This window comes from Lepus europaeus, chromosome 17 (genome assembly GCF_033115175.1).
Source record: "Lepus europaeus isolate LE1 chromosome 17, mLepTim1.pri, whole genome shotgun sequence".
Lineage (NCBI taxonomy): Eukaryota > Metazoa > Chordata > Mammalia > Lagomorpha > Leporidae > Lepus > Lepus europaeus.
Genome location: NC_084843.1, coordinates 77,384,063 through 77,408,647, shown reverse-complemented (window position 1 = coordinate 77,408,647; position 24,585 = coordinate 77,384,063). Strand labels below are relative to the sequence as shown.

The window sequence follows — 24,585 nt, the reverse complement described above, 5'->3', positions numbered from 1 at the left end:
AGCTCCCTGCTTCCGCACCTGGGGGAGCAGCGGAAGGGGGCCCAGTGCCCAGAACCCTGCACCCACGTGGGAGATCTAGATTGAACTCCAGGCTCCTGGCCTCAGCCTGGTCCAGCCCTGGCCATTGTGGCCATCTGGGGAGTGAACCAGCAGATGGACGACCTCTCTAACTCTACCTTTCAAATAAATAAAAATAATTGTAAAATGGAATTATAATTTTATTTTGGTGCAAAAAGCTTTCAAATCCATGTTTTCCACAACAGGCAACCTCACGATTGTCTTGAGGCTCCCTTGTGAGCCCGGATTTCAGGGATTTGTTGCCCAGAGATAAACTCATCTCTGAGTTGCACTCCCACAACCCCGCCGAGGCGCCCTTGACCCTGACTGGCGTCTGTGTGGTGACAGCTTCCCGGCAGCAACCCCCCGCCCCCGCCCTCGGAAGTCACCAGGGCCTCTGCTGCCCCGTAGGCTCCCGGCTGCCCAGGGCTGGGTGCCTCCATGGGGCTGCTTTTCCCCGGGTCTGTGAGTTGAGGGCACTGCCCCTCACAGCCTGTCTGCAGCCTTCCTGCCCCAGCAGTGAGGGGCGGCACGGGCCATGGGCGGGCTGCACCCCACCCCCAACTCTGAGTCTGCCAGCCCGGGTGCCTCGCCGGCCGCACCCCTACCCCTGCCAGCAGGGCTCGCCCGAGGGAAGCAGCATGGCCTGTGCACCGAGGCCAAGTCCATGACCAGCCCCTCCGTCACACATGGCCTTGGGCAGACAACTCTCTGAACCTATGAGACAGGTGCATTCCCAACATGCAAAGCCCGGATGAAGGTCAAAGGCCATTGACACAAACTCCAAATGTCCAGCAGACGACACCTGGGAAACCCCAGCTGTAATTATTTTCACTTTACATCACACAAAGTACCCCAGCAAACTGTACCTGCAGCTGAGGAGCTCAACACCGTCCCGTCCACCCTCAGGCTGCTGTCCCCCCTAGGTGCCCTCCCCAGTCTGCAGTAATTCAGGGTCTCCAGCCTTCTGTGGGACGCTTCCTCCAGGCAGCCTTCCCTGACTGCCAAAGCCTTTGCACTTAGCTCCAGTGTAACTCCTGACTCAGGGAATTAAGTCTTCGAGCCAGCACACAGAAGCCCACCCAATCCTCTACCCCACAGGCACAGAAGAAGTACCTTGGGTAGGCAAATGGACCAATGGTTTGTAGCAAGCAAAGCAACCCCTGCTGTCGCTTTGCCAGCATCCTGGGGCAAAGCAGAACCAGCAAAGGGCTGAAGAAGAGCGAAGACGTGACTGCCTGGGAAACCCGGCCCACGCAGCAGCCCCCTGACCCTCCTCCGCCACCCCTGCCCTCTCTGGGCCAGCGCCCTGCCCCCACTCCCTGGCACGAACAATGACAGCGAGTCTGTGTCTTTCATTCTCTTTATTTCTCTGTGATGTGGGCGTCTGTGAGCCGCACGCGATGGACGCGCCGGTTACTGCTGGCGTCACGACTTCCAGCGGCACCTCAGAGGCCCCCCCGCAGCCACAGCAAAGCGAGGACGCGGGCGGCGGCCTGGCTCCCGGAGGCCGACTCCAGCCACAGCAAAGCGAGGACGCGGGCGGCGGCCTGGCTCCCGGAGGCCAACTCCAGCCACGACAATACGGACAGAAAGATCCGGGCAGCCGGGAGAACGCTCTAGAACTCCGTTCCACCGGGGGGGGGGGGGGACCTCTCCTGCCAGGGAGCACTTGGGCACTTCCAGGATCATCTGTGGGCCGCGCGCCACGATCCACTCAGACACCAGCCTGCTGCAATCCACTGCATTTCCGGTCCCACCCGTGGCTGCCGTGGCTGGGCCAGTCCCAGATTCTGAAATAACTACAGTGCAGGGTCTACTCTTTGGCCTGGCTCCTGGGGCCCTGGCAGCACCTCTCCTGGGCAGGAGCTGTCCCCTCCCTCTCTCAACCGGACCCCACAGAGAGACCCCCGGCAGGCCTTGCCCGGCCCTAAAACGTCTTGCCCTCAAAGGCCTGGAGATTGAAGGCAGTGTCCAGAAACTTCTTCAGAGACACCAGGTGAGTGTTCCTATTTCCTGTGGCAGGTGCGGCAGCTGGGTCACGGCCGACATACCTGCAGGAGGCGGAGAGGTAGCTAAGGACATTCCAGAAAGATCTGGGCAGCTGGGGGAACATTCTAGAACTACTAGGGCGTGCCTGGCCTCACCACACCCCCTCTCCAGGGCTGCACAGCACACGCCTCCAAGGAGGTGGACACGGCCGCAGGACCCATCTGCCCACCTGGGCACCGCTCTTGCTGAGAGCCACGGGGCCTGGACGAACCTTGTCACCCAGCCATGGGCTAGGGAGCCACTGTCTCCTCCATGACGCTGCCCACGAGGACAGCAAATGGGGCCACAACCAAAGGCTGTAGGGGCCGAGGCAGCTCCGAGCCCGGAGCGCCCCTCTCCCCACTTCGCCAAGACAGCCATCGTGGCTGCTGAACACGCTGCACACTGAGCACCTACTACGTGCCAGGCAGCTCCCGGGCTCTCTGCAAGCGTCAGCTCTAACTCCTCATCGCCCTGCTGCAGGGATGAGGAGCCTCAGGCCCGAGAATGAAGCAGGAGGCTGCGGGCCCGCAGGGGTGCTGGCGCCGCTGGTGGGCGGAGTGCACAGAGCCGGTCCCCGGCGGGTACCAGATGGGCCGGGTGCGGCCGAGGATGGTCAGGAAGCGGGGGCTGATGTAGTCGTAGTAGCCCATGTTCTTGTGTTCCTCCTGGCACCACACCAGCTCGGCGCCCGGGTACCTCTCGGCCTCCTGCTTGATCAGGTCGAAGGGGAATGGCGAGATCTGCGGAGGAAAAGCGGGGGTGGCCCGAAGGGTAGGGCTACCCGCCCAGGACGCCCCGTCCAGGTCGCCCAGGACACCTGTTAAGGGCCCCCACAATGCCCCAGCCCAGCCTGGCCCCAGCCCAGCACGCTGCCCTGAGTCAGGGCTGGGGATGCTCCCTCGCCTGTCGCACTGCCAGGGCACACCTGCTCCAGGCGTGTGATGGCCACCTGCTCCTCCAGGCCCCGGCCGCTGCGCTCCTTCACCAGGTCGTAGTACACCTTTCCCGTGCAGAAGATGAGTCGCCGCACCTGCCCGGGAGCACGCGCCGCGGCCCCGTCCTCAGGAATCACCCGCTGGAAGCTGGTCCCTAGGGAGCGACAGGGCACAGCGGGGGTAGCAGGAGCCAGCGGGGCTGAGGTGCCCACGCCTCGCATCCCTACGCTCCCCCGGGCCACCAAGACTAACGCCAGGCTTGGGCCATGGCTCGGACAGAGATGGAGCCGGGTGCAGGGGACATCCTGAGGTGTCGCGGGGACAGGGGGAGACAAGGGCTGGGTGGGGTGGGCCCCTCTGGCAGCACCACCGTTTGCCCAAGACCTGCCCCTCCAGCCGTGCCCACCTCCCCCGTGCAGCCCCGCCTCCCCGTCCCCAAGTCCCCAAGCCTGGAGGCGAGCAGCTGACTAAGGAGGCCTGCCACACTCCCCCTCTCCCAGCCCCGCGGCCTAGCCCCATCCTCAAAGCCCCGCTGGGTTGTCTCTCCTGAGCTCACACCACGCGCCAGCTGCCCGGGCAAGCCTGCCGCAAAGCCCACTGGGAGGCCACTGCGGCGTCCCCACATCCCCAGGTGAGCACGCAGGCACAGCGGGCAGCGGCTGCCAGGCCCCCAGGAGAAACGCCAGCACCAGACGGTCAACCCAGCGGCCCCCGGGCCCGACAGCCAGCTCCGAATGTCTCCACACCAGAGACACCCTGACACACACAGGTGAGAGGCCAACACCTGTCCCGGCCGCTGTGGCCTTCCTAGCTGGCTCTGCTCCTCTCCCCGCTCTCAACACGCGGCCTGGGTCCCCTCAGCTCTGCCAGCCTCACACCTGGCCCTCCCTCATGCAGGTGCTTCAACTGACCCCCAAGGCCCAGGTAAATGAGGCTGAGAGCTCCTGGGGGTGGGGGCGCCTGGTCCCCAGAGCTACAAAGATGTGTTGGCTTAAGAGGGATGAATGGGGGCTGGCGCAGCTGCCGCCTGCAGTGCCGGCATCCCATATGGTCACCGGTTCGAGTCCCGGGTGCTCCACTGGGAAATGGCCTGGGAAAGCAGCAGAAGATGGCCCAAGTCCCTGGGCCCCTGCACCCACGTGGGAGACCAGGAAGAAACTCCTGGCTCCTGGCTTCAGATTGGTGCAGCTCCGGATGTTGTGGCCAATTCAGGAGTGAACCAGTGGATGGAAGACCTCTCTTCTCTCTCTCTCTGCCCCTCTTTCTCTCTGTGTAGCTCTGCCTTTCAAATAAATAAATTTTTAAAAGATTTATTTATTTATTTGAAAGTCAGAGTTACAGAGAGGAACAGAGAGAGAGGTCTTCCATCCACTGGTTCACTCCTCATATGGCCACAATGGCTGGAGCACCTTCCGCTGCTTTCCCAGGTGTATTAGCAGAGAGCTGGATCAGAAGTGGAGCAGCCGGGACAATAACCGGCGCCTATACAGGATGCCGACCCCACAGGCAATGGCTTTACCTGCTATGACACAGCACTGGCCCCAAATAAATAAATCTTAAAAAAAAAATTATGGGAAAGAGCAAGATGAAAACAGTCAAAAACTATAGAAAGCTACAAAGTATTTATCTGCTGAAAAAAAATATAGCAAATAAACAGAAGAGGGAACATAAGATATTCCACTTCCAAAAAAAGATGAATGAATGAATGAATGAATGATACTCAGTGCAGCCCTCTGCCGGCCTCCTGCCTCTGAACCCCCTGTGCACAGCCAGGCCAGCCCTACTGAGGGGCCCCGACATCCTCCTTGGGCTCTGCAGTCCTGAGCAGGTGACCACAGCAGCGATGGCTGGAGGGGGCTGGGGCCCAGAGAGAGGGGAGGCGGGAAGGGGGCTGGCCTGGGACGCACCGGAAACCATCTGGTCAAAGCTGGACTTGGCATCCGGGTGTCTCAGCAGCGACTTGGGTGTGAAGATGATGAGCTGGAAGGGAGACATGGGGCCGGCTCTCGGCTGCCCTGCCTGGCCCGGGCTCCCCTCCCCAGCAGGGGCGGGTGGCTCACCGGCTTGCGGAAGGGCAGCAGGATCTGCCGGCGCAGTATGTGGAAGTAGCTGGCAGGGGTGGAGCAGTTGGCCACGATCCAGTTGCAGTCATAGAGCTGGCTCACCTCGAAGTCCTTGCTGAACACCTGCCGGGGGCAGGCCGGTGGGAGGGGTCGGCCGGCTGCTGGGCCCACGGCCCACCGGAGCCCTGCAGGCACGGCCAGGCCCGCCCCAGTCCTGGCAGCCAGTGGGCGGCACTCACGGGGTAGGCGTCCGAGTCGTCGTTGCTCATCTGCAGGAACCTCTCAGGCCTCGCGGAGGAGTGCTCGGGGCCCTGAAAACCAACGTCAGATGCCCTGGCTGGCCCTGCAGGGACCCCCGGGGCCGGGGCCTCCCGGGGGAGGCGGGACAAGGGCACAGCCTTCGGGCCTGCCCTCTGCCCCACAGGTGACGGCACAGAGGATGGGGGCTGGGGAAGGGCCCGTGCAGCACAGGCACCAATCCCAGCTGCTGGCTGCGTGACCTTGGGCGAGCCACTCCCCCTCTCTGTGCCTCAGTCTCTTCTCTGCAAAGTGGGGCCACGCTCTGCAGGTACTGGACCAGCGGAGACACGGGGGTCTGACACCACGCCTGGCTCTCCCACGTGCCAGCTGCTTCGCCCGCCGGCAGGAGCGTCGTCATCGGGGGTGCAGGCCCGGGTGCCCAGTGCCCACCCGCCTCCCCCGGCCCGCCGCAGGCCTCACCATGCCCTCCATGCCGTGGGGCAGCAGTAGCACGATGCCGTTGTGCCGCACCCACTTGGCCTGCCCGGTGCTGACGAACTGGTCAATGATGCACTGGGCCGTGTTGTGGAAGTCCCCGAACTGGGCCTCCCAGAGCACCAGGGCGTTGGGGCTGGCCATGGCGTAGCCGAGCTCAAAGCCTGAACAGAAGACACCGACCCAGAGCTTACTGCACACTGTCCCCAAGCGGCAGGGACTCCTGGGCACTCCCCACCCAGGCCTTCCTCCCCACCCAGCCTCCCCCACAGGCCAGGGAGAGCCCGGAGAATTCCTTCCCTTCCTGGAGCTGGTGATAGGCCCAGGGATGCCCCCCTCAGCCCTGGCATCACACATGGTCAAGTTCATCCTTATGTGGCTCAGAGGCTAAGCCCGAAGATACCCTGGGGAGGCAGCAGGGACCATCTGCCAAGACCCCTGTCCCCACAGAGAGCTGCAGAGATGCCCTGGCCGCTGTCCCCGGGCAGGTGGAGGGGGCATGAGCCGGCTGCACAGCGGCTGGGTCAGGCTGGGGACCAGTCACTGGCTATGTCCACCGTGGCCCCTGTTGGGCTTCTGGTCTGTGTCCATGGGGCTAGTGTCATGGGACAGGCCTCAGACAAGCAGGACACAGACAGAGCCCGGGACCCCTGAGGGCACAGACAGGACAGGAGCATCCCCCCTACCCACCGTGACCGCAGCCAGGGGCAGCCCAACCACCATCCCTGGGGGCCATCCTGAGCCCCAGGCACCCCGGGCCTGAGGTTGGCCTTCCACGGCACAGCTCTGGCCCCGGCTGGCCTGCGGGCACGGCTCTGACCCACCCAGGACTCCGTACTCCGAGAGCGAGCTGTTGCACACGGTGTAGGGTGCCTGGTCGGGCCACAGATGGTTCATGGGGACGCATGTCCTGCGGTCCACCTCCTGGTCGTGGAGAACGTGGTGCCGGTGACTGGGAGAGACAGAGTGGGGAGGGGCTGGTGGGCAGGCAGGTGGGCTGGCCCCCAGCCACTTCACCGGAGCAGGAGAGCAGGCGGCAGGGGGCTGGGAGCCATCTGGGCCCCACCTCCACCCCAGGCTGCCTCCCTGGCCCCACCCCTGCAGGCTGCTGTCTGCACACAGTGCACCAGGGAGTCCTGGAATAAGAATGACGAGTTGTGGCCTCTCCCTGCCCTGGCCTGAGCTCAGAGAGGCTGGCACAGTGAGGGGACCTTGAGGCCGGACCCCTGCCCCAGCCAGGCTCAGCAGTCACCCTGAGCTGGGTCGGGATCTGCCAACGGCTCAGGCCCAGTGGTCGGTGCTAGGCACTGGCCCCGCGGGAGGCACACAGGACGTCTCGTGGCCCCTGGGGCCTTGGCCTGGGACGGTGCTGTCTGGGTCACAGGCCCTCCTGGAGTGCCCCCACTGAGCTCCCCGGAGGGCCCTGCGGGGACCAGGCCAGTGTCCACGGGGCCAGGGCCCCTGGCTCGCTCGGGCCTCACCTGAACGTGCCCCTCTCTACGTCCTGCCCGCTGAGCCGCACGTGGATGCCCTCCTTGAGCAGGGAGCCGAAGGCCATGTACTCCGCCAGCGCCCAGTCCGCCGTGCGCTTCCTGGTCATGTCGGCTCGGCCCCGAAGGATGCGGGCGAGGCCTGCAGAGGGGAGGGGCTGGCCTGAGGGCCACGGGGCGGCAACACGCCTGGGACCGCTCCACTCAGTGCGCAGAGCACAGCCCCAGGCAGCAGGCCCCTGCCTCTTCCCCAGCCTCCCCCAGTGTGGTGAGCTGGCCAGCCCGCCCCTCAGGAAGGAGGAGCCAGCACCACCCAGCCAGCATCTGCCTGGGCCACAGAGGGGAGGCCGACTGCCCTCATTCTCCAGGAGAGAAGACTGAGGGAAAGATTTTTCTCAAGGGCACACAGCTATCAAGGCACCTGGACTTGAACCCAGGCCCCTAGGCCCATGCTGTCAGAAGCCACGGTACCCACGGCTGGGGATGCACTCCACGACCACCCCTCGGGCATCCAGGCCCATCCCGCAGGGGTGGGGACACCCTGGGTCCATCCAGTCCACCACGGGCCCGCAGAGTCCTGCCCACATCCTAGGCCCCACCCCCGAGAAGCCCTTGCCAATGGAAGCCTGTCCCTGGCACCCCTCAAGTCTGTGCCGTCTGCACTTGCCCACCGCCTCATGCCCACCCTGACAGAAGCCCTCACCATGGACCCCTCCCAGGGGCACCCACAAGGCTCCAGGAGCCCAGGCCAGCTGCGTGGGGAACACAGCCCCCGGCCCTCACCCGTGTGGATGGTGAAGTCCTCCAGGGGCACAGAGCTGGCCACGCCACCGATGTGGGTGAGCACGTCCTCGGGGACGCCCGTGGCCGGGCATGTCATGCTCTTGGGCTCCCCGTCCACATTAAAGAAACCTGCGAGGGACAGAGGCTCTGTGGGGGCTCCAACCCTGACCCCCGCCCGGCACCGAGAGCCTGCAGCCTCTGGCATCCACAGTCCCCAACTCGCCCCAAGCCTGCCCGTGGGACCAGAGGCAGCTGAACAATGCCAGCTGCAGCTCCTCCACTTGCCCAATACCCTCGCCTGGCCCTGGGGTCCCGCCTGGCCCACCCTGCCCCCAGCCCACACGTGCCCACCCCTGGAGCTGTCTCCGCCCCCTCCCCACCCCCACACAGCCCTCCCTCTACGGGAAGCAGCGGAGTGCATGGGTCCCAGGCAGCATCAGCGCTGCTCTCCCCTGCCGGCATCCAACTGCAGGAAGGGCGCAGGGCAGAGCCCTGGCCTTGGGCCAGCCGCGGCACGCTCACCGGGCCAGGGGGAGTCCAGCCAGTGCTTGATGTGCAGGATCTTCTTGTCCTTGGACCTGCCGTAGGCCTCCTCACAGATGCGGTCGTACTTGGCGATCTCCTCCTGCCATCGGGGCGAAGGGACGCGCAGAGCCAACAGCGAGGCTCAGGCGCCTTACTCCCTCACCACGTTCTAGGTCTCCGTGGCCCAGAGGTCAGGGGGCCCCAAGGCTGGCGGAGCCCATGTGCTCTCAGTAAGGGGCCCGGGGAGACCCAGCAAAGACTCACAGTCCTCGCCCTCAGAGCCCCCCAACAGTGAGAGCACCAAAACGACCCCAGATAACTGGGAACAAAACCAACTGAAGGCTGCTTCCTACAGGAAGCCTTCCCGGAGTCCTGCCCCGAGCTGGGCGTCCCCTACTTCCCAGCACGCACTGCATCCCACCCCGCTGTAACCACAGCGTTGGTTGTATCTGACAATGGAGGGCCCTCCTGGCTACTTCTTTAAGCCCTCAGCGCCCAGCCCTCTGTCGGAGGCTCAGGCATGCGTGCGCGCGGCCGCCTGCCCACCTCGAACTCCTGCAGCGTGACGGTGCCCTCGGCGATGAGCTTGTCGGCGTACTTCTTGAGCACGGGCACCTGCCTGTGGATCTGCTTGTACATGAGCGGCTGCGTGAACATGGGCTCGTCCATCTCGTTGTGGCCCCGCCGGCGGTAGCACACCTGCAGAGGGGGAGGGGAGGGGGGGAGGGGCACCACCGCACCACTGGGCACATCCCCTGTGACGCCCAATGGCACCCTGTAACCGCCCACCCGGGGGCACCCGCGCGCTTGGCCCTGGGTGCCGAAGGCCTGGCTGGCTCTGCTCGCAGGGGGGACGGGCCCCCCAGGCCCCTGCCCCGGCCGCGGCCCCCACACCCACCAGGTCCACGACGACGTCTTTGTTGAAGGTGTTCCTCCACTCGGCTGCCACGCTGCACACGTAGATTACAGCCTCCGGGTCGTCGGCGTTCACGTGGAAGATGGGCGCATTGACCACCCGGGCCACGTCGGTGGGGTACGGGGAGGAGCGGGCCATGCGGGGGTCCGTGGTGAAGCCGATCTGTGGGGGTGACAGCAGCCGGCCATGCCTCTCCATTACTTAGGGCCCCCACGGACAGTGCTGGCCTCAGAGGGTCAAGGACACCCAGAAGGTACATGGGGTGCAAAGGGGTGACTGTCCAGTGAGACGCAGCAGCAGCTCCCACAGCCCCAGGGACAGTCCTGCAGGCTCTAACCGGAAACCTGAAACCCTAAACCCTAACCGTAGGCCTCATCCACTCACTGAGGGCGAGGAACACAGGCCGGGGAAAAGCCCAGTCCCACCAGCTGCTGCTCGTGCGACCTTCAATGCCCAAAGCCTCACGTCCTCGGCTGTGCAACGCGCTTGTTAAGGTCCTGCCCACAGGGTTCTTCTAGAAGATGAAACTTCATGCACGTGAGGCAGCTAATGCAGCCTCTCCTGACCCCGGAGACCTGCACCAGGCTCAAAGCGCCAGCCCCAAGATCTGCCCACTAGCCCTGCCTCGTCTCATTGCAGGGCTGGGGCAGGGAACAGCCCGCCACACAGCCGGCCTCCTGATGGCTGTGTGTGACACACTCACTCCTTGCATCCCACAAAACCTCCAGGATGCCAGCATCCGCGGGGAGGGCACGTGCCCAGGACCCCTCCGAGGATAGCAGACTGCGGATGCTGTGTGAAACAGGGTCGTATTGAAAAGTACCCTATCAGCGCCCCCTCCCCCTTAAATCACCTGCAGGTGACAATGCGGGACACCAGGTGGTGAGGGGCGGGGGGACGGGGAGAGGAGCGGTAGGGAGGCATTCTCCACCTGAGCCTGGCTGACTCTGCAGCAGGTGCATAAACCACAAGTACAGCCCTGTGGCCATGGAGGGCTGATGACATCACACAGGCCACAGACGGGACCCTGCCTGAGGGCGAGGGCACCCGGGAGCGAGCGGCACAGCAGGGACCGAGAACCAGGGCCGCCCCCCTCTTGCCATCCTGCATGGCGCCATGCCCGCACCTGGTTGTTGACCACGACGTGCACAGTGCCGTTGGTGGTGTACGAGGGCAGGTCGCTCAGGTGGAAGGTCTCATAGACCACACCTTGGCCGGCAAAGGCAGCATCTCCGTGGACCAAGATGGACATGACCTGCAGGGCACAGCATGAACCAGGAGGGGCACCTGGGGTCCAGCCTCTGCAGGCTAGCCCTGGCCCCGGGGCTGTGGGTGGAGACTTGGGGCCTGGGCCACCCTTCGGGGCCCAGCTCCTGGGTATCCCATCCCTGGAGGCCCAAACCCCGGCGTGCCCCTGACCCCCGCAAGCTCACCTTTCTGCCCTGGGCATCCCCGCGGTAGAACTGCTCGGCCTTGGTCTTGCCCTGCACCACGGGGTCCACAGCTTCCAAGTGGGAGGGGTTGGCGACAAGGGACAGAGCGATGTTCCTGTTGGTGACGCGGTTGATCCTCTCGTGGTACATGCCCAGGTGGTATTTGACGTCCCCAGAGCCCTGAAGGTCGAGTCGGGCTGTGAGGAGCCCGCCCCATCCTATAGCAGGCAGGGGGAGGCACAGGAGGACACCCAAGCCCCTCGCTGGGACAAACACCGCTGTGCTGCCCCTGGCCCGCCCCCTTCCGGCTGCTCCAGGCAAAGGCAGGCAGGCAAGTTTCTCAGGGGCCTTGGCTCATCAGAGGTCCCTGTGCACCATCAAGGGCCATGCTCTTGGCATGGCTGGCCATGGTGTGGGCGGGTACCACAGAGGCCCCAGGGACCACAGCATCCAGTGGCCGCAAGGGCAGGCAATGACGGACGGCTCCCAGTGGTACTGGGACCCCTGGCCAGGCCCCTAGAAAAATACCAGAGCTGAATCCCTACCTCACTCCCCATACCAGGGTAACCCTAACCCTACAGCCCTACCCCTACCCCTACCCCTAATCCTAATCCTACCCCTACCCTTCCCCCTAACCCTTCCCCTCTCTTGGTCTGTGTGATATCATCAGCCCTCCATAGCGCACATGGAGTGGACGGAGCCATGGTGGCATCGGGGCGGGGTGGGGGGCCCAGCAGGAGGAGGGAAGGCTTGACTTTTTCCAGACAACACCCCCGGCCCAGAGACCACCCGAGGCAGGACGGTGGGAACAGCAAGTTTGCCACGGGGGAAAGCTAATGCAGGCAGACTTGGGGGAAAGAAATAGAGCTGAGGAAAAATACTCATGTGACAAAGGCAGGCAAAGGGCGAACTCCCTCTTGTGCCCAGCGCCTCTACAAATCAGTAAGCCCAAGTTCAAAAAGGAAAAAACAATAATAACCCACAGAGAACAAGCCACAGCCATCCAGGGGCATTTCCGGAGAAGGAAATACAGAGGCTTCAAAATCACGTGCAAAGCTACTGAATTCACAACAGAGAACTGGATTAAAGTGAAATCACGTTCGCGCTCCTAGCACTGGCAAAGGCGGAAGGAGCTAACAGTGGGTTAACAGCCCGGAAGCTCCAGGCCCTGTCTGCCCTGCTTCGGCCGCCCGGCAGGGTCCAGGGTGCGCCACCCACCTCGTCCGCTGCCTCCAGCTTGGGGTCAAACTGGCAGAAGATCTGCTCCAGGTCCTTGCGGATCACGTTGGCCAGCACGTTCAGCCTGCCCCTGGAGCAGAGGGACTGCACTCTCACCAGCCCCCCAACCCCGGGCCCCGCCCGCCTGAGCCCCTGGAGCAGAGGGACTGCACTCTCACCAGCCCCCCAACCCCGGGCCCCGCCCGCCTGAGCCCCTGGAGCAGAGGGACTGCACTCTCACCAGCCCCCCAACCCCGGGCCCCGCCCACCTGAGCCCCTGGAGCAGAGGGGCTGCACTCTCACCAGTCCCACAACCCCGGGCCCCGCCCGCCTGAGCCCCTGGAGCAGAGGGGCTGCACTCTCACCAGTCCCACAACCCCGGGCCCCGCCCACCTGAGCCCCTGGAGCAGAGGGGCTGCACTCTCACCAGCCCCCCAACCCCGGGCCCCGCCCGCCTGAGCCCTGGAGCAGAGGGGCTGCACTCTCACCAGCCCCCCAACCCCGGGCCCCGCCCACCTGAGCCCCTGGAGCATTGGGGCTGCACTCTCACCAGCCCCCCAACCCCGGGCCCCGCCCACCTGAGCCCCTGGAGCAGAGGGGCTGCACTCTCACCAGCCCCCCAACCCCGGGCCCCGCCCGCCTGAGCCCCTGGAGCAGAGGGGCTGCACTCTCACCAGCCCCCCAACCCCGGGCCCCGCCCACCTGAGCCCCTGGAGCAGAGGGGCTGCACTCTCACCAGCCCCCCAACCCCGGGCCCTGCCCGCCTGAGCCCTGGAGCAGAGGGGCTGCACTCTCACCAGCCCCCCAACCCCGGGCCCCGCCCACCTGAGCCCCTGGAGCAGAGGGGCTGCACTCTCACCAGCCCCACAACCCCGGGCCCCGCCCACCTGAGCCCCTGGAGCAGAGGGGCTGCACTCTCACCAGCCCCCAACCCCGGGCCCCGCCCACCTGAGCCCCTGGAGCAGAGGGGCTGCACTCTCACCAGCCCCCCAACCCCGGGCCCCGCCCACCTGAGCCCCTGGAGCAGAGGGACTGCACTCTCACCAGCCCCCCAACCCCGGGCCCCGCCCGCCTGAGCCCCTGGAGCAGAGGGGCTGCACTCTCACCAGCCCCCAACCCCGGGCCCCGCCCACCTGAGCCCCTGGAGCAGAGGGGCTGCACTCTCACCAGCCCCCCAACCCCGGGCCCCGCCCACCTGAGCCCTGGAGCAGAGGGGCTGCACTCTCACCAGCCCCACAACCCCGGGCCCCGCCCGCCTGAGCCCCTGGAGCAGAGGGGCTGCACTCTCACTGGGCACCAGGCCACCCAACCCCGGGCCCTGCACATCTGAACCCCCTGGAACCAGCATGGTGGGCGGGGACCCAGGCCTGCACAGACCTGGTCCACGTAGCTCCCCTGGGGAAGGACAGCCCCTCCCCCATAGCACAGGCTTGCAGGAGCCCTGAGAGCACCCTCAGTCCTTTGGGCAAAGCCTCCAGCCCCAGGGCCCCCTCCCCTCAGACTGAACGGCTGCCCAGCCCCAGCCCACGGGCCTGGTGCCGCCCCACCTGCACCACCCCTGCCCGCCAGGCGCCATCCTCTCCTTGCTGCTGTGGGCCCCCGGCCAGCTCTGCCTGACTCTCTGAGCAGATTCTGGGCATTTGCAGGCCCCCCAGAGCACAGAGCTGGTGACCGACAAACCCCACGGGACAGGGACCCCCTTGAGCTGACACAGCCCTGGGCTTGGCCCGACAGCATCAGCTCCCTGGTCACAGCCGCTCAGCGCATCCTCAGTGGCCTTTTCAACAGGCCCTGGGCCACCGTGGGCGCCCCCAGCCAGGCTGGACTCCCTAAGAGCCCACAGACTCTGGCTCAGATGGGGCCGCCCCCCTGAGTCTTCTCCAAGGTCAGAGGAAATAGGCAGATGGCTTGTAGCCAGGACGGAGCCCCTCGGCTCACCTCCGGGGAGCTCCCTCCCAGGAAGGCCACCCCAGGGCCAGCTGCCTAGGCCCTGCCTTCCCTCCACACCCCTCCACACCCCCTTGTCCTGGGAACCCTCAAGAAGCATCCTGAACCTCTTTGTGAAATTCTGGCCATGAGGCCAGAAGGAATGGGATCCTGGGAGAATCTGCCTAGTCCTGGCCCCTGGAGCTCTGGCCAAGCACTTGGCTCTTTCTGGGACGGGCAGGCCAGGCCCAGGGACTCTGAGAACTTTCTGGGCCACCTGCCTCTGAGCCCGGGTCCTACCAACACCCCTGCTCTGATCTCTGCCTGTCTGCTGGGCCTGGCGCAAGGACACGGCTGCGGGGGCCCACCTGTGTGGCATCCCCAAGATAACGTTCTCGATGCCCATCTCGCTGGACTTGTCGATGATGGTCTTCAGGGCGGGAATCATGACCTCACAGCCCTCCAGGCCAAACCGCTTCTCCGAGGACCACTTCCGGGCCAAGAAGTCTTCAAATCTGCGTGCGAGAAGAGGAAGGAAGCAATGGAGTGGGACACAGCTGGTGCCCGGGACACAGCAAGCCACACACCACCCATGTCCTGCACAGCCCAGGGCCACCCCCACCCTGCAGGGAACCCAGGACGGAGGGAGGCTGAGGTCCTCCCAGCTGAACCGCAGACCTCAGCCCACACCTGCTCCAGCAGCCACCCCCTCCTCTTCATGGCCACGTGTCTCCGACAAGTCATTTCCACCCCTCTCGGCCCGCTGCCCACCTGCCCACACTGCCAAGGGCCCTCACGCCATGCTCTAAGGACCCCTTCCCAGCTGGACTCAAACTCCAGCTCATGCTGCGCTGAAGAGGCCACTTGGGTGCTCCTTGAAGCCCCTACTGTCCTGGGCAGACCCAGCATGGAGGACCCAGCGGGCAGAGCCAGGAGGTGCCCACTCCATACCAGGGACAGCTTTGTGTCCAAGCATTGCCGCAGCCACATCCTGTCCCTCTGCGTTTGCTCAGAGCGTCCCCCTGCGGTCACACACCCGGGCCCGGGGCACCTGGCACCAGGAGGCCCTCCCTGCAGCCGGGGCCGGGGGTCTGACCTCATGGAGCGCACCAGCCGAGCCAACAGGGTCCGCTTCTCCTCGCTGGAGAACTGCATCACGCCGGGCGTCTCGAATTTCTGCCGGATCCACTGGCACTGCTCCACGTCGTTGATGAACATGAACTCCAGGCCGATGTGCTGACAGTAGGTGCTCTGGGGCGGGGGGCGGGGGGGACAAGCTGGACTCCACAGGCAGCCAGGACAGTGAGGGCACAGCGGCCCTCCCTCCTCTGGAGACCCCCGTCAGGTGTGCCCCCCACACACCTGTGCACCTGCCAGGGCTCACCTCCAGGCGCCGGATGATCTCCCGCAGAGAGAGGGTGCTCTCGGAGCCCCCGATAAAGGTGGTGGTGGGCAGCTGGAACTCCTTATCCAGGTCAGCCTCCCGCAGGTCGTAGAAGGCTGCAGGAGGAGGGAGCTCGGGCCAAGGTGGAGTCCATGAGGCTCCCTGCCACACCCTCCCCGCAAGCCCAAGCCTGGAAGCTCCAGGCCCCTCTGTCTTCGGGGGCAGGAAGTCGTCGGACCCCTGATGCCATGATGGAGGCTGGGACAAGCCTCTCCCACTCGCTGAGCAAGGTGCACCAGCCAGGAAAGTATGGGAGTGGCCCCCTCTGGCAGGTGGGCAAAGGGTGGAAGGAGCTGGGTGCTCCCAAAGGCACCGCAGGCTCGGGGCCTCCAGGGCCCGGGTGCCCTGCACTCGGCCGCTGGAGGCAGCTCGCTCTGGTGCTACCAGGGCAGCAGGACAAGGCCTGACTCTCACCCAACTTATCGATGGTTGTGATCAAGTCCGAGGGTACAAAGGAGTCCAGGTCCGCATCCAGAATGCCCAGGGGGTCCAGCTGCGCCACGTGGTGGCCCCGGATCTGGGCAAAGGGAAAAGGGCAGGGCAGGGCTGGGATCCAACTGAACGGATCCCCAATGAGCCTGGGAAGGCAGCTTATGATGGTCCAAGTATTTGGGCCCCTGACACTCATGTGGGAGACTCAGATGAAGCTCCTGGCTCCTGGCTTCAGCCTGGCCCAGACCTGGCTGTAGTGGTCATTTGGGGAGTGAACCAGCAGATACAAGATCTCTCTCTCCTTCCCTCCCTTTCTCTCTCTCTCTCTTTCCCTTAATCACTTTGCCTTTCTAATAAGTAAGTCTTTAAAAAAAAATTCTTAGTTATGCAAGAATTTTGTCTGTTAAAAAATAGATGTCAAATTTTTATACCAAAATAAACTTGTTTCTTAATTCTATTTTCCCATGAAGTTTTTAAAGTTCTCTCATATACAAATACATATATGCATTAGAAGAAGTAATCCTAAGAAATCCTAAGATAAGAAAGATTATCTACGTGGAAAAGGAAAAAAAACAAAAACAGGAGGAGGAATGGGCAGAGTTAAATGCCAGGCTTTGCAGAATATATCCTGCTTAGAAGATTGGATTTTGGAACCTTGCATGTATTTTACATTGCTCTAAAATGAGATTAAATTTTAAAAATTGAAAGTACAATGAAAAAGTGGACGGCCATTTAGCGGTCCAGCTACAGGGAAAGAACTATTCCAACAGACTGAGAGAATATTCCCTGAAGCAACATGGAGCTGCAGGAGACATTCATAAAGCTTTGTCTGGACCACTCAGCAGTGAGAGCCCTTGAACCGGTGCTCTGATAATAAATAAAATCACCTTCGAGTTACGTGTCGATGGTGGCTAGGAAACACACGTGCATTTTGTGTTGGAAGGGGGTTCTGTCCCCAGGAGATCCCATTATACACACACACACAGATGGCCCCAAATCTGGAAAACCCCAAACCTAAACCCCTGTGGTCCCAAGCATTTTGGATGAACGCGTGGATCCAGGGCTGCAGAACACTGGCGTGCCCGTCACCATCACCACGGAAAGCAAGAAAAGTCAAAACTGCACCCCGCTGAGCCTCCGGAGCCGACGACCAATGTGCAGAAATCACAGTGACAAAAGGGGACGGGCCAAATGACAACCACAGGGACACAGGCAGCGAAATCCAGACTCAGAAAAACGCTCCAGGACAAACAGCCTGGCTTCTTGCACAAAAAACAAGTTGGCAAGGGCTGAACCTCCAGAGCGCAGGAAACGTAAGAGCCCCGTCAGCGTCTTGCAATCTGGGGGTTTATCCTGGAGTTTGCTTCAGACGAGCTCTGGGAAGAAACCCTAAGCCAGAAGGCAGACAGAACCCGTGCGTCTAGTGCCGTCAAGGATCACAGCCACTATTTTTGGAGGGCACGGGATGTGCCATCTTCTTGTGAGACTTTATCTCTAGAAATACGCATGGAAAGGCTGGAGGGATGAAACAATGGGCTCTCTGGGGTTTGCTTCACAACGTCCGGCTGCAGGTGGGAGCTGAGCAGGGGGGGAGGGGGGGCCACAAGGGCCTCATGTTGACAGGTGTGGCAGGTCACTACCCCAGCCCTTCTCCCCTTTTCTCCGTGTACAACGGTCCAAAATACGTCACTTTTTTCCATGCAATGTACACAGGCCTCAAACTGGATTTTTGTGTTTCCTCCTGGTCTGGGGAGGTTGGGGGGGGGGGAGGTGCCCAGCCCTCCTGCTGGGGGCTCACCCATGCTAGGCCACGGAGGCTGGGCCACCAGCCACACTGCTCCTCCGCCTTAGGCAAATTCAGAGCAAAACTCGCCTGAATCCAGAAACCAACCACTTTGCTGGGAAGACTCATGAGTGCTTGGTCCTGGCTACAGAACAAAGCAAGTGCAGAGCCAGGGGCCCGCGGGCTGCACGCCAGCTAGGGCCTTGGATTGCACAGGAGAGCTTTACCAATGTATTTCCGGTTCATTGTCAAAGACCCCAGAGAGATCACGTTCTGCTTCCTTCCGCCAGCCAGGAAAAACACAGCGCGCTGAGTGCCCCTTATCCGAAATGCTCAGGATCAGCAGCGCTGGGGGATTTTTGGGGGGTCAGATTTCGGAATATTTGTATACAGTTAATGAGATTATCATGGGAAGGGGACCCAAGCCTGACTGTGACATTCATCTGCTTCATATGTAAGGGGCTTGCGAAAGGTTCGTGGTCAACGCAAATATCTTTTCCTTCCGTCTGTCCACAAGCTCTCTGAAGCTCCTCAGGGGAGGAATTCCCACTGTGGCATCAGAAACTTTCACGCTCGGAGCTCAATTTGGAACTCCCATTTTTGGGGGTGAGGGACACTCACCTGCTCGGAGGTGGCAGGGAGCCCAGGCCGGCTCACCTGCCCTCCCCCGCTGCCTGGGGGACCCACCTCCATCCGCACCATCTCCATGGTGCATCCCCGCTCCCCAGCCCTGCAGGGACTTGCTGCTCCCTCCCACGGGGTCTCGGCAGAGGCGCGTCAAGTTTCCCTTACGGAACACCTCCTGCCACCGGTTCCCACGGAGATGGCGCCGACTGCACTTGCTAGGGCATGACCACGAACACGCAGAGCAGCCCTCCGGCCAGTCCTGTTCAGTCAAGGCCGGGAACAGGCACCCGGCATGGGACAGCCTCCAAGCAGCAGCTGGGAGGCACCGGGCTGTCTGCTAACTTACTCTTTCACGCCATGAACACGAGTTAAGCACCTGCTGTCTATCAGTCCCTGTGCTCTTGGAATGCCCTGGCTGAAGGAGAAAAGAGACATTAACCAAGGTTGACACTGGACGTTCAGTGAGCCTGTACACTCACTCCAGGAACCCAGGGTACACAACATTCCGGGAGACAGCACACGCGCAAACAAGTCGGTATACACCGGAATGGCCGCTCTGAGCGGCCGGCCGGAGGGCTCAGGGGAGGCCTCTCCAGGGAGGGACAGCAAGAGACCCCCCTCTCCCCCCGCTGCCCTCACCTGGTAGGCCCGAATCAGGGACTGCACAGCCAGGTGGTCCTCCACCAGCTTGCTGGTCTTGGTCCGGCCGGAGCCCAGGCCTCTGGCCTCCGGGACGACAGATGGAGACGACGACTGGGTGGGACCAGGAGGGGCTTCCTCGCTGGCTCTCCGGAAGAAGCTGTCCCAGGACTGAGCAGGGCAGAAGCAAGGGTGCAGCCAGGTCAGGGCCCGTTACAAGGCACAGCGGCTTTGGGTTTCCGTCCTGGGCGCCCAGCCCAGCCCAGCCCCCCTCGGGACTCAGCCTGCTATGGTGGGGGGCAGGAAGGGGAGCCCAGGGGCTTCAAGCGTGACGTCCCCACACCCCCAAGGGCGGCAGGAGGCTCCGTGCAGGGCAAACACAGCAGACAGAACCTAAGCGGTTCCACTGCTGGTCACTGAGTCTACAGAATCCGTGTCCACACGTGCGTACACAGAATGCGTGCCTACGCATGCCTATGGTGGTTATTTCGAAAGGTTCACGGAAAACGCGATTGGAAAATGGGTTTATTTGGGAGCCCCCAAATTTGAAATCTGCACACAAGGACCTTTCAGAAAGCTCACGGAAAATACACAGTATGAAAATACTCTGCGTGGACTTCCAAAGTTTTGCCGCCAAAATGAACTTAACTGTTCATTCAATTTCCCGTGAACTTTTTGAAGCACCCCTACCTGTACAAGGATGTCCCCTGCAGGGCTGTTGTAAAAATGACAGAACAAACAATCTAAAGGGTGTCAGCAGGTAACTGATGAGACGAGTGAATGTGTATTTAGGTTGGCAGTCTTAAAAATGACACGGTGTCCTTACTACTGTGCATAACAAATATTGCCCAGATACTACTGTCAAGAAAACAACAAAGAAGACATATGCCCCTCTACTCTCTGTGCAGATGCAAAAAGCAGAAGCAGCAGGTCCTGTGGCACAGCAGGTTAAGCTGCCACCTGCAGCGCCGGCATCCCCTATGGGCACTGGTTCGAGTCCTGGCTGCTCCACTTATGATCCAGCTCCCTGCTAATGTGCCTGGGAAAGCAACAGAAGATTGACCCAAGTGCTTAGGCTCCTGCCACCCACATGGGTGGAAGGAAGGAATACCTTTCTCTCTGTCTCTCTCTCACTTTATAACTCTGCCTGTCATAAAAAAAAATTATTAAAGATTTACTTAGTTGAAAAGCAGAGTTACACAGAGGGAGAGACAGAGAGATCTTCCAGATGCTGGTTCATGCCTACATACCTACAACTGCCAGGGCTGGGCCAGCCTGAAGCCAGGAGCCAGGAAGTCTACCTGGGTCTCCCATGTGGGTGCAGGGCCCAAGCACTTGGGACATCTACTGCCTTCCCAGGCCACAGCAGAGAGCTGGACTGGAAGAGGAGCAACTGGAACAGAATCCGGCGCCCCAACCGGGACTAGAACCTGGGGTGCTGGTGCCGCTGGTGGAGGATTAGCCAAGTGAGCCACAGCGCTGGCCTAATAAATTTTTTTAAAGAGTAGCAGCATAGGCAGTTCCGTATGCTTTCTTCCACACCCATTCGGGACTGGTGGAGACTCAGCCGGTACAGCCCTACAGAAAGCAATCTGGTGACACCCATCAAAACCGCACACACGTGGAGGGGTGCTTAGCCCACTGGTTAAGACACCACGCCCACATCGGAGTGCCTGGGTTCCGCCCTGGCTCCACTTCTGATTCCATGGGGAGATCTCAGAAACCCTTCTGCACGGAGCAGGAGTCTGGACTCTCACTCTGATGTAGAGGAGGGCCAGTCCAGAATTACATCGACAGTGAGTTTCCCCACAGAAGGCCTCACGGGCGTGCAGAAGGAATGAAAGCTAAGTTGGGGGTGCAGGGACCTGAGCCGACACAGGATGGGCTGGGAGGCAGCCAGGTGGCCAGGTCACATAACTTTCATATTCTATTTCCTCTGCAGAGTGTGAGGGAAGGGGACAGGGGGCAGTTTCACCCTGCCACCAGATTTAGTTTATTTTATCAGGTCGATGTGTTCATAAACATATATGCCCCTACTTACACAGTGTGCAAGGGCCACCTCGAAACAGCATAGGCTAACAGAGGGACAGGGGTAGGTGTGGTGGCCAGGGACGTGAAAGCGGGCAGGGGTGGGTCCCAATAAGGTCCTCTCAAGCACAACCCCCTCCCACTGCTGGCTCAGCAACAGGAATCAAAGGTGTTGTCCCCATCCAACATGAGGACAGGGTCTTCCCTGGACAAGGTCCACGTGCCTGGACCCTAGGGTGGGCACAGGCGGCTTCCGCCCACCACCCCAGCCCCGAGACCCCAGCAGGCAGGGCAGGGGCACCAACCTTGTGCACACTCTGGGGGTCTTCCAACCAGGCGAAGTACATCTCCTCCATGTAACTGGAGCCGCCTCCACCTCTATTGCCTGGGGAGGCGGCTGGGGGCTCAGAGGACCTGCGGCGGCAACTCAACACCTGGACACGAGGTGCGGCCAGGAGCCTGGCGGCCTGGGCCCCCAGCAGGGTTGGCAGCAGCCTCAGACGGCTCATCCTGGACACAGGCAATGAGGGACAGGTATAAACCACGGCGCGGGGCAGAGGGCGGCTCCGACGCCCAGACACTTGTTGGTCCAACGGGGTGGGTGGCCCTGGGCGAGGCAGTGATGAGATGGAGCAGTGATGGGATGTTCTCCCAGCCCTCCTGGGGTCACTGCCAGTGGTGGAGCCCAGCTCTGCCCATGCTCCCTCCCTGCCAGTGCCCCTGCCTGGTGCAGACTGGACCACCCAGGCCCTAGAGCTCGCCCACTCGGGGGGTCACAGGGTACGTGCAGGCAGCAACCCCAAGGAGGGGTGGGCTCACAGCCAGGGAGCCTGCCAGGGGCTGGATGAAAAGGCAGAGTGAGAGGGGACAAGCAGGGGGGAGGGAAGACAGAGACGCACTCTCAGGAGGCTCATGGCACGGCTGGGCCACCAGTCACCGTGACCAAAAGTGACCAGCAACTCCCCAGGTTTGCTGGGACAGTGGCGGGCCACTCTGGCTCCAAGGCCCATGGCCACGGCTGTCCGCTGTGACATTCAGGACGAATGTCACTGAGGACACCTAGCAGCCCAGGGGGTACACACAGGCTGGGCAGCCTCCCAGACTGGCAGGAACCAGAACCAGAACTCACGCCCCCCCTCCCCATGACATCATCTGTCCTTTCCTGGAGAGCCCGGGTTCGCTGCCCAGCAAGGCTGGGGCTTAGCAGGGCCCACGGAGGCTGCTGCTGCCCGCGCATCCCAGCTACCTCAAGTCAGGTGGGACCTCTGTTAGTGCACCCCCTCCACTGCCCCAGCCTGGGCACTGCAGGGACACAGCAACGAGTGCCCTTCTGTCCAAAGAGCCGGGTACGGCCCCTGGCACAGCTCCACGACTCAGGAAAAAAAAATTCCATTCTGGGAGTAACTGGCTCCCTGGGCCTGGCCCTGGGCCAGTGCCCCTGGCAAAGTCTGCTCAGCCAATGGGCCACTTCCCCAGCCCCCCCGCCCCCGAGACTTCCACTGAGGGGACGGGAGGGCCTGAGCCCCACACAGAGCAGAGCACAGCCCTGGCAGCCTCCCTCCTCCCTCCCACCACACTCACATGAGCCAAGAGAGGAGGGGAGGGCCTCAGTGGACGGAAGGTGGGCTCCTGGGGTCACCCAGCAGCAAGTCTGAACACAGCAGAGTTAGAAAAAAAAAAAAGTGTTCCACTGAGCTTAACAGAACTCTGAGCCCCACAAGCTTCCTCCCACCTGCTACGTCTGGAAGCAGCTGCAGGCTACAGGCCCAGCCCCACCAGCCAGCTATGCCAGGCCCTGCAGTGAGGGCCACCTGGGCCGCTTCTGGGGCTTGCACGGATTTCTCAAAGGGCCGGTGCACGCACCACCCCCACCCCCACCCCCACCCCCACCCGGAACTGGAAAGAGCTGGGATAGTTCCAGCCTGGGCCAGTGTGGGAACACAGTGTTTTACCAATTGGCTGGAGCAGCCAGGGAACGCTGCAATGGCCTTCACCTGGCCTGGCAGGAGGGGCCAGCTGGCCACCCCTCCCCACCCCCACTCCAGCAGGGTCTGCAGACACAGGATCCCTGGAGGACTCAAGTCTGTAGCCCCTGAGGCCTGGGCCAGCCCCGCCAGGTCCCACCCGTACAAAGACAGCAGGAAAGTGTGAGTTGGGAGCCCTACGTCAGCCCCCTCCCCAGCCAGCCAGCCCCCCAGGGGAATAGCATAGCTACTGTGGGCAGCTCTAGAAGCAGCCCCAATCCCACCCCAATCCCAGCAGCGCATACACCCCTGACCGCTAGGTCTGGGGGTGGTCTGGGGAGGCCTGGGCAGGAGAGGAGAGGGAGAGAAAGGGAAGGGGAGGGGGGAGGGGGGAGGGGAGGGGAAGGGAGGGACCCTCCACTAGGGACCCTCCCTTGGCCTCAGTAAAGTCTGGACTGCAGCCCTACTCCGGCCCTGAGTGCGGATTGGACCGGCTCTGCTGGGCAATCCATCCCAGCCGCACTGTGCACGCACAGGGAAGGTGGGGCGCAGTGCAGGGGGCAGGCTGGCACGCCGGGCACCGACGCCGGGCAGTGGGGAGGTGCAAAGGTAGATGGGGCCTGTTCCAAGGCCGTGAGAGCAGGCAGGCGGGGGTTGGGGGTCAGAGGGCCACTTGGCATCGGTTAATGACGCGCGCGTGCGCTGGGTGAGCCCCTCCCCCCCCCACATCCCCGCGAGCAGGGACACGCACTTGCCACGCCGGGGAACCTCAGTTTCCCTATCTGTGACTGGGGGTCGCCCACGGGGGTCCTGAGGCCCTGGCGCTGCCCGCGGCACCACAGGAGCGCACACGCACCCTCCCCGCACCTGCGCGGCTCTCACAGCCCGGGACCCCGCGCAGGTCCCTCCCCGACCCTGCGTTTGCCGGCTCGGACGCGCGCCCAGGGCCGGGGGCTCGGGTGGCTGGAGTCCCCCCCGGAGAGCCCGCAGCCAGCCGGAGGCGGAGCCAAGGTCACGCTCATTCCCGCCCCCACCCAGGCGGGGCCGGCTCAGAGCTGCGGGACCCCGGAAAGGAGAGCAGCGGAGGGGCCGACCCCCGAGACGGCGGGCGGAGGGGCGGCGCAGGGGCCGGCCGGGGCGGGCCGCCCGCTCACCGGGCGGGCGGGGGTCGGCGCGGCGGCGGCGGCGGCGGCTCGGTCCGGAGGCTGCGGGTCAGGGGCCGCGCGCCGCGCCGGTCCTGCGGGTCACGTGGGCGCCGCCCGCGAGCGCGCGCCCCGGAGACCCCGCGCGCCGTGACGTCGCTGCGGATGCCCCGCCCCGGCCCGCGGCCGGCGCTGTCCGCGGTGCTGGCGACTCGCGCCCAGGGGCCACACCGGGAAGCGCTACCACCTCGGGCCCGCGCAGGGCGCGGCTGGACCCCGCACCGGCTGAGCGGCCGCAGACCCCGCTGCGCGCTTGATCCCACTGTCCTTGTCCTTTAACTAGAGCGACGGTCCTGGACAGTAAGCAGGTCGAAAGTGTCCGCCTCTCGGTCTGCGAAGTGGGAAAGGCTG

The 24,585-nt window shown here is 63.0% G+C and overlaps 1 protein-coding gene across 3 annotated transcripts; it reads right to left on the bottom strand.

Annotated features, from left to right (window-relative positions):
- Positions 1 to 1,580: 1,580 nt before the first annotated feature.
- OGDHL (oxoglutarate dehydrogenase L) lies at positions 1,581 to 24,261 on the bottom strand. Of its 3 annotated transcripts, none has more exons than XM_062214415.1 (24): positions 24,187 to 24,261; positions 22,650 to 22,719; positions 21,374 to 21,578; positions 19,041 to 19,211; positions 15,974 to 16,076; positions 15,500 to 15,615; positions 15,212 to 15,366; positions 14,484 to 14,630; positions 12,190 to 12,280; positions 10,972 to 11,151; positions 10,665 to 10,793; positions 9,521 to 9,700; positions 9,169 to 9,321; positions 8,620 to 8,722; positions 8,098 to 8,226; positions 7,306 to 7,456; positions 6,649 to 6,776; positions 5,810 to 5,988; positions 5,329 to 5,400; positions 5,087 to 5,212; positions 4,934 to 5,006; positions 3,017 to 3,180; positions 2,677 to 2,831; positions 1,581 to 2,111 (listed from the first exon to the last, which is right to left on the bottom strand). In XM_062214415.1, coding segments are annotated over exons 2-24 (3,036 nt in total). In that variant the 5' UTR covers positions 22,652 to 22,719; positions 24,187 to 24,261; the 3' UTR covers positions 1,581 to 1,987. The 3 variants fall into 3 exon arrangements, with proteins under 3 accessions (XP_062070399.1, XP_062070400.1, XP_062070398.1); XM_062214416.1 differs by lacking the exon at positions 24,187 to 24,261 and adding an exon at positions 22,801 to 22,880; XM_062214414.1 differs by lacking the exon at positions 24,187 to 24,261 and having other exon boundaries at positions 22,650 to 22,894.
- Between the last annotated feature and the right edge of the window lie 324 nt (positions 24,262 to 24,585).

Excerpts from the sequence above, each read along its gene's own strand:
- OGDHL (XM_062214415.1), bottom strand. Across the intron at positions 15,367-15,499 it reads AGATCATCCGGCGCCTGGAG|AGCACCTACTGTCAGCACAT; the intron begins GTGAGCCCTGGC and ends CCCCCGCCCCAG. Across the intron at positions 11,152-12,189 it reads AGCTGGAGGCAGCGGACGAG|GGCTCTGGGGACGTCAAATA; the intron begins GTGGGTGGCGCA and ends CTCGACCTTCAG.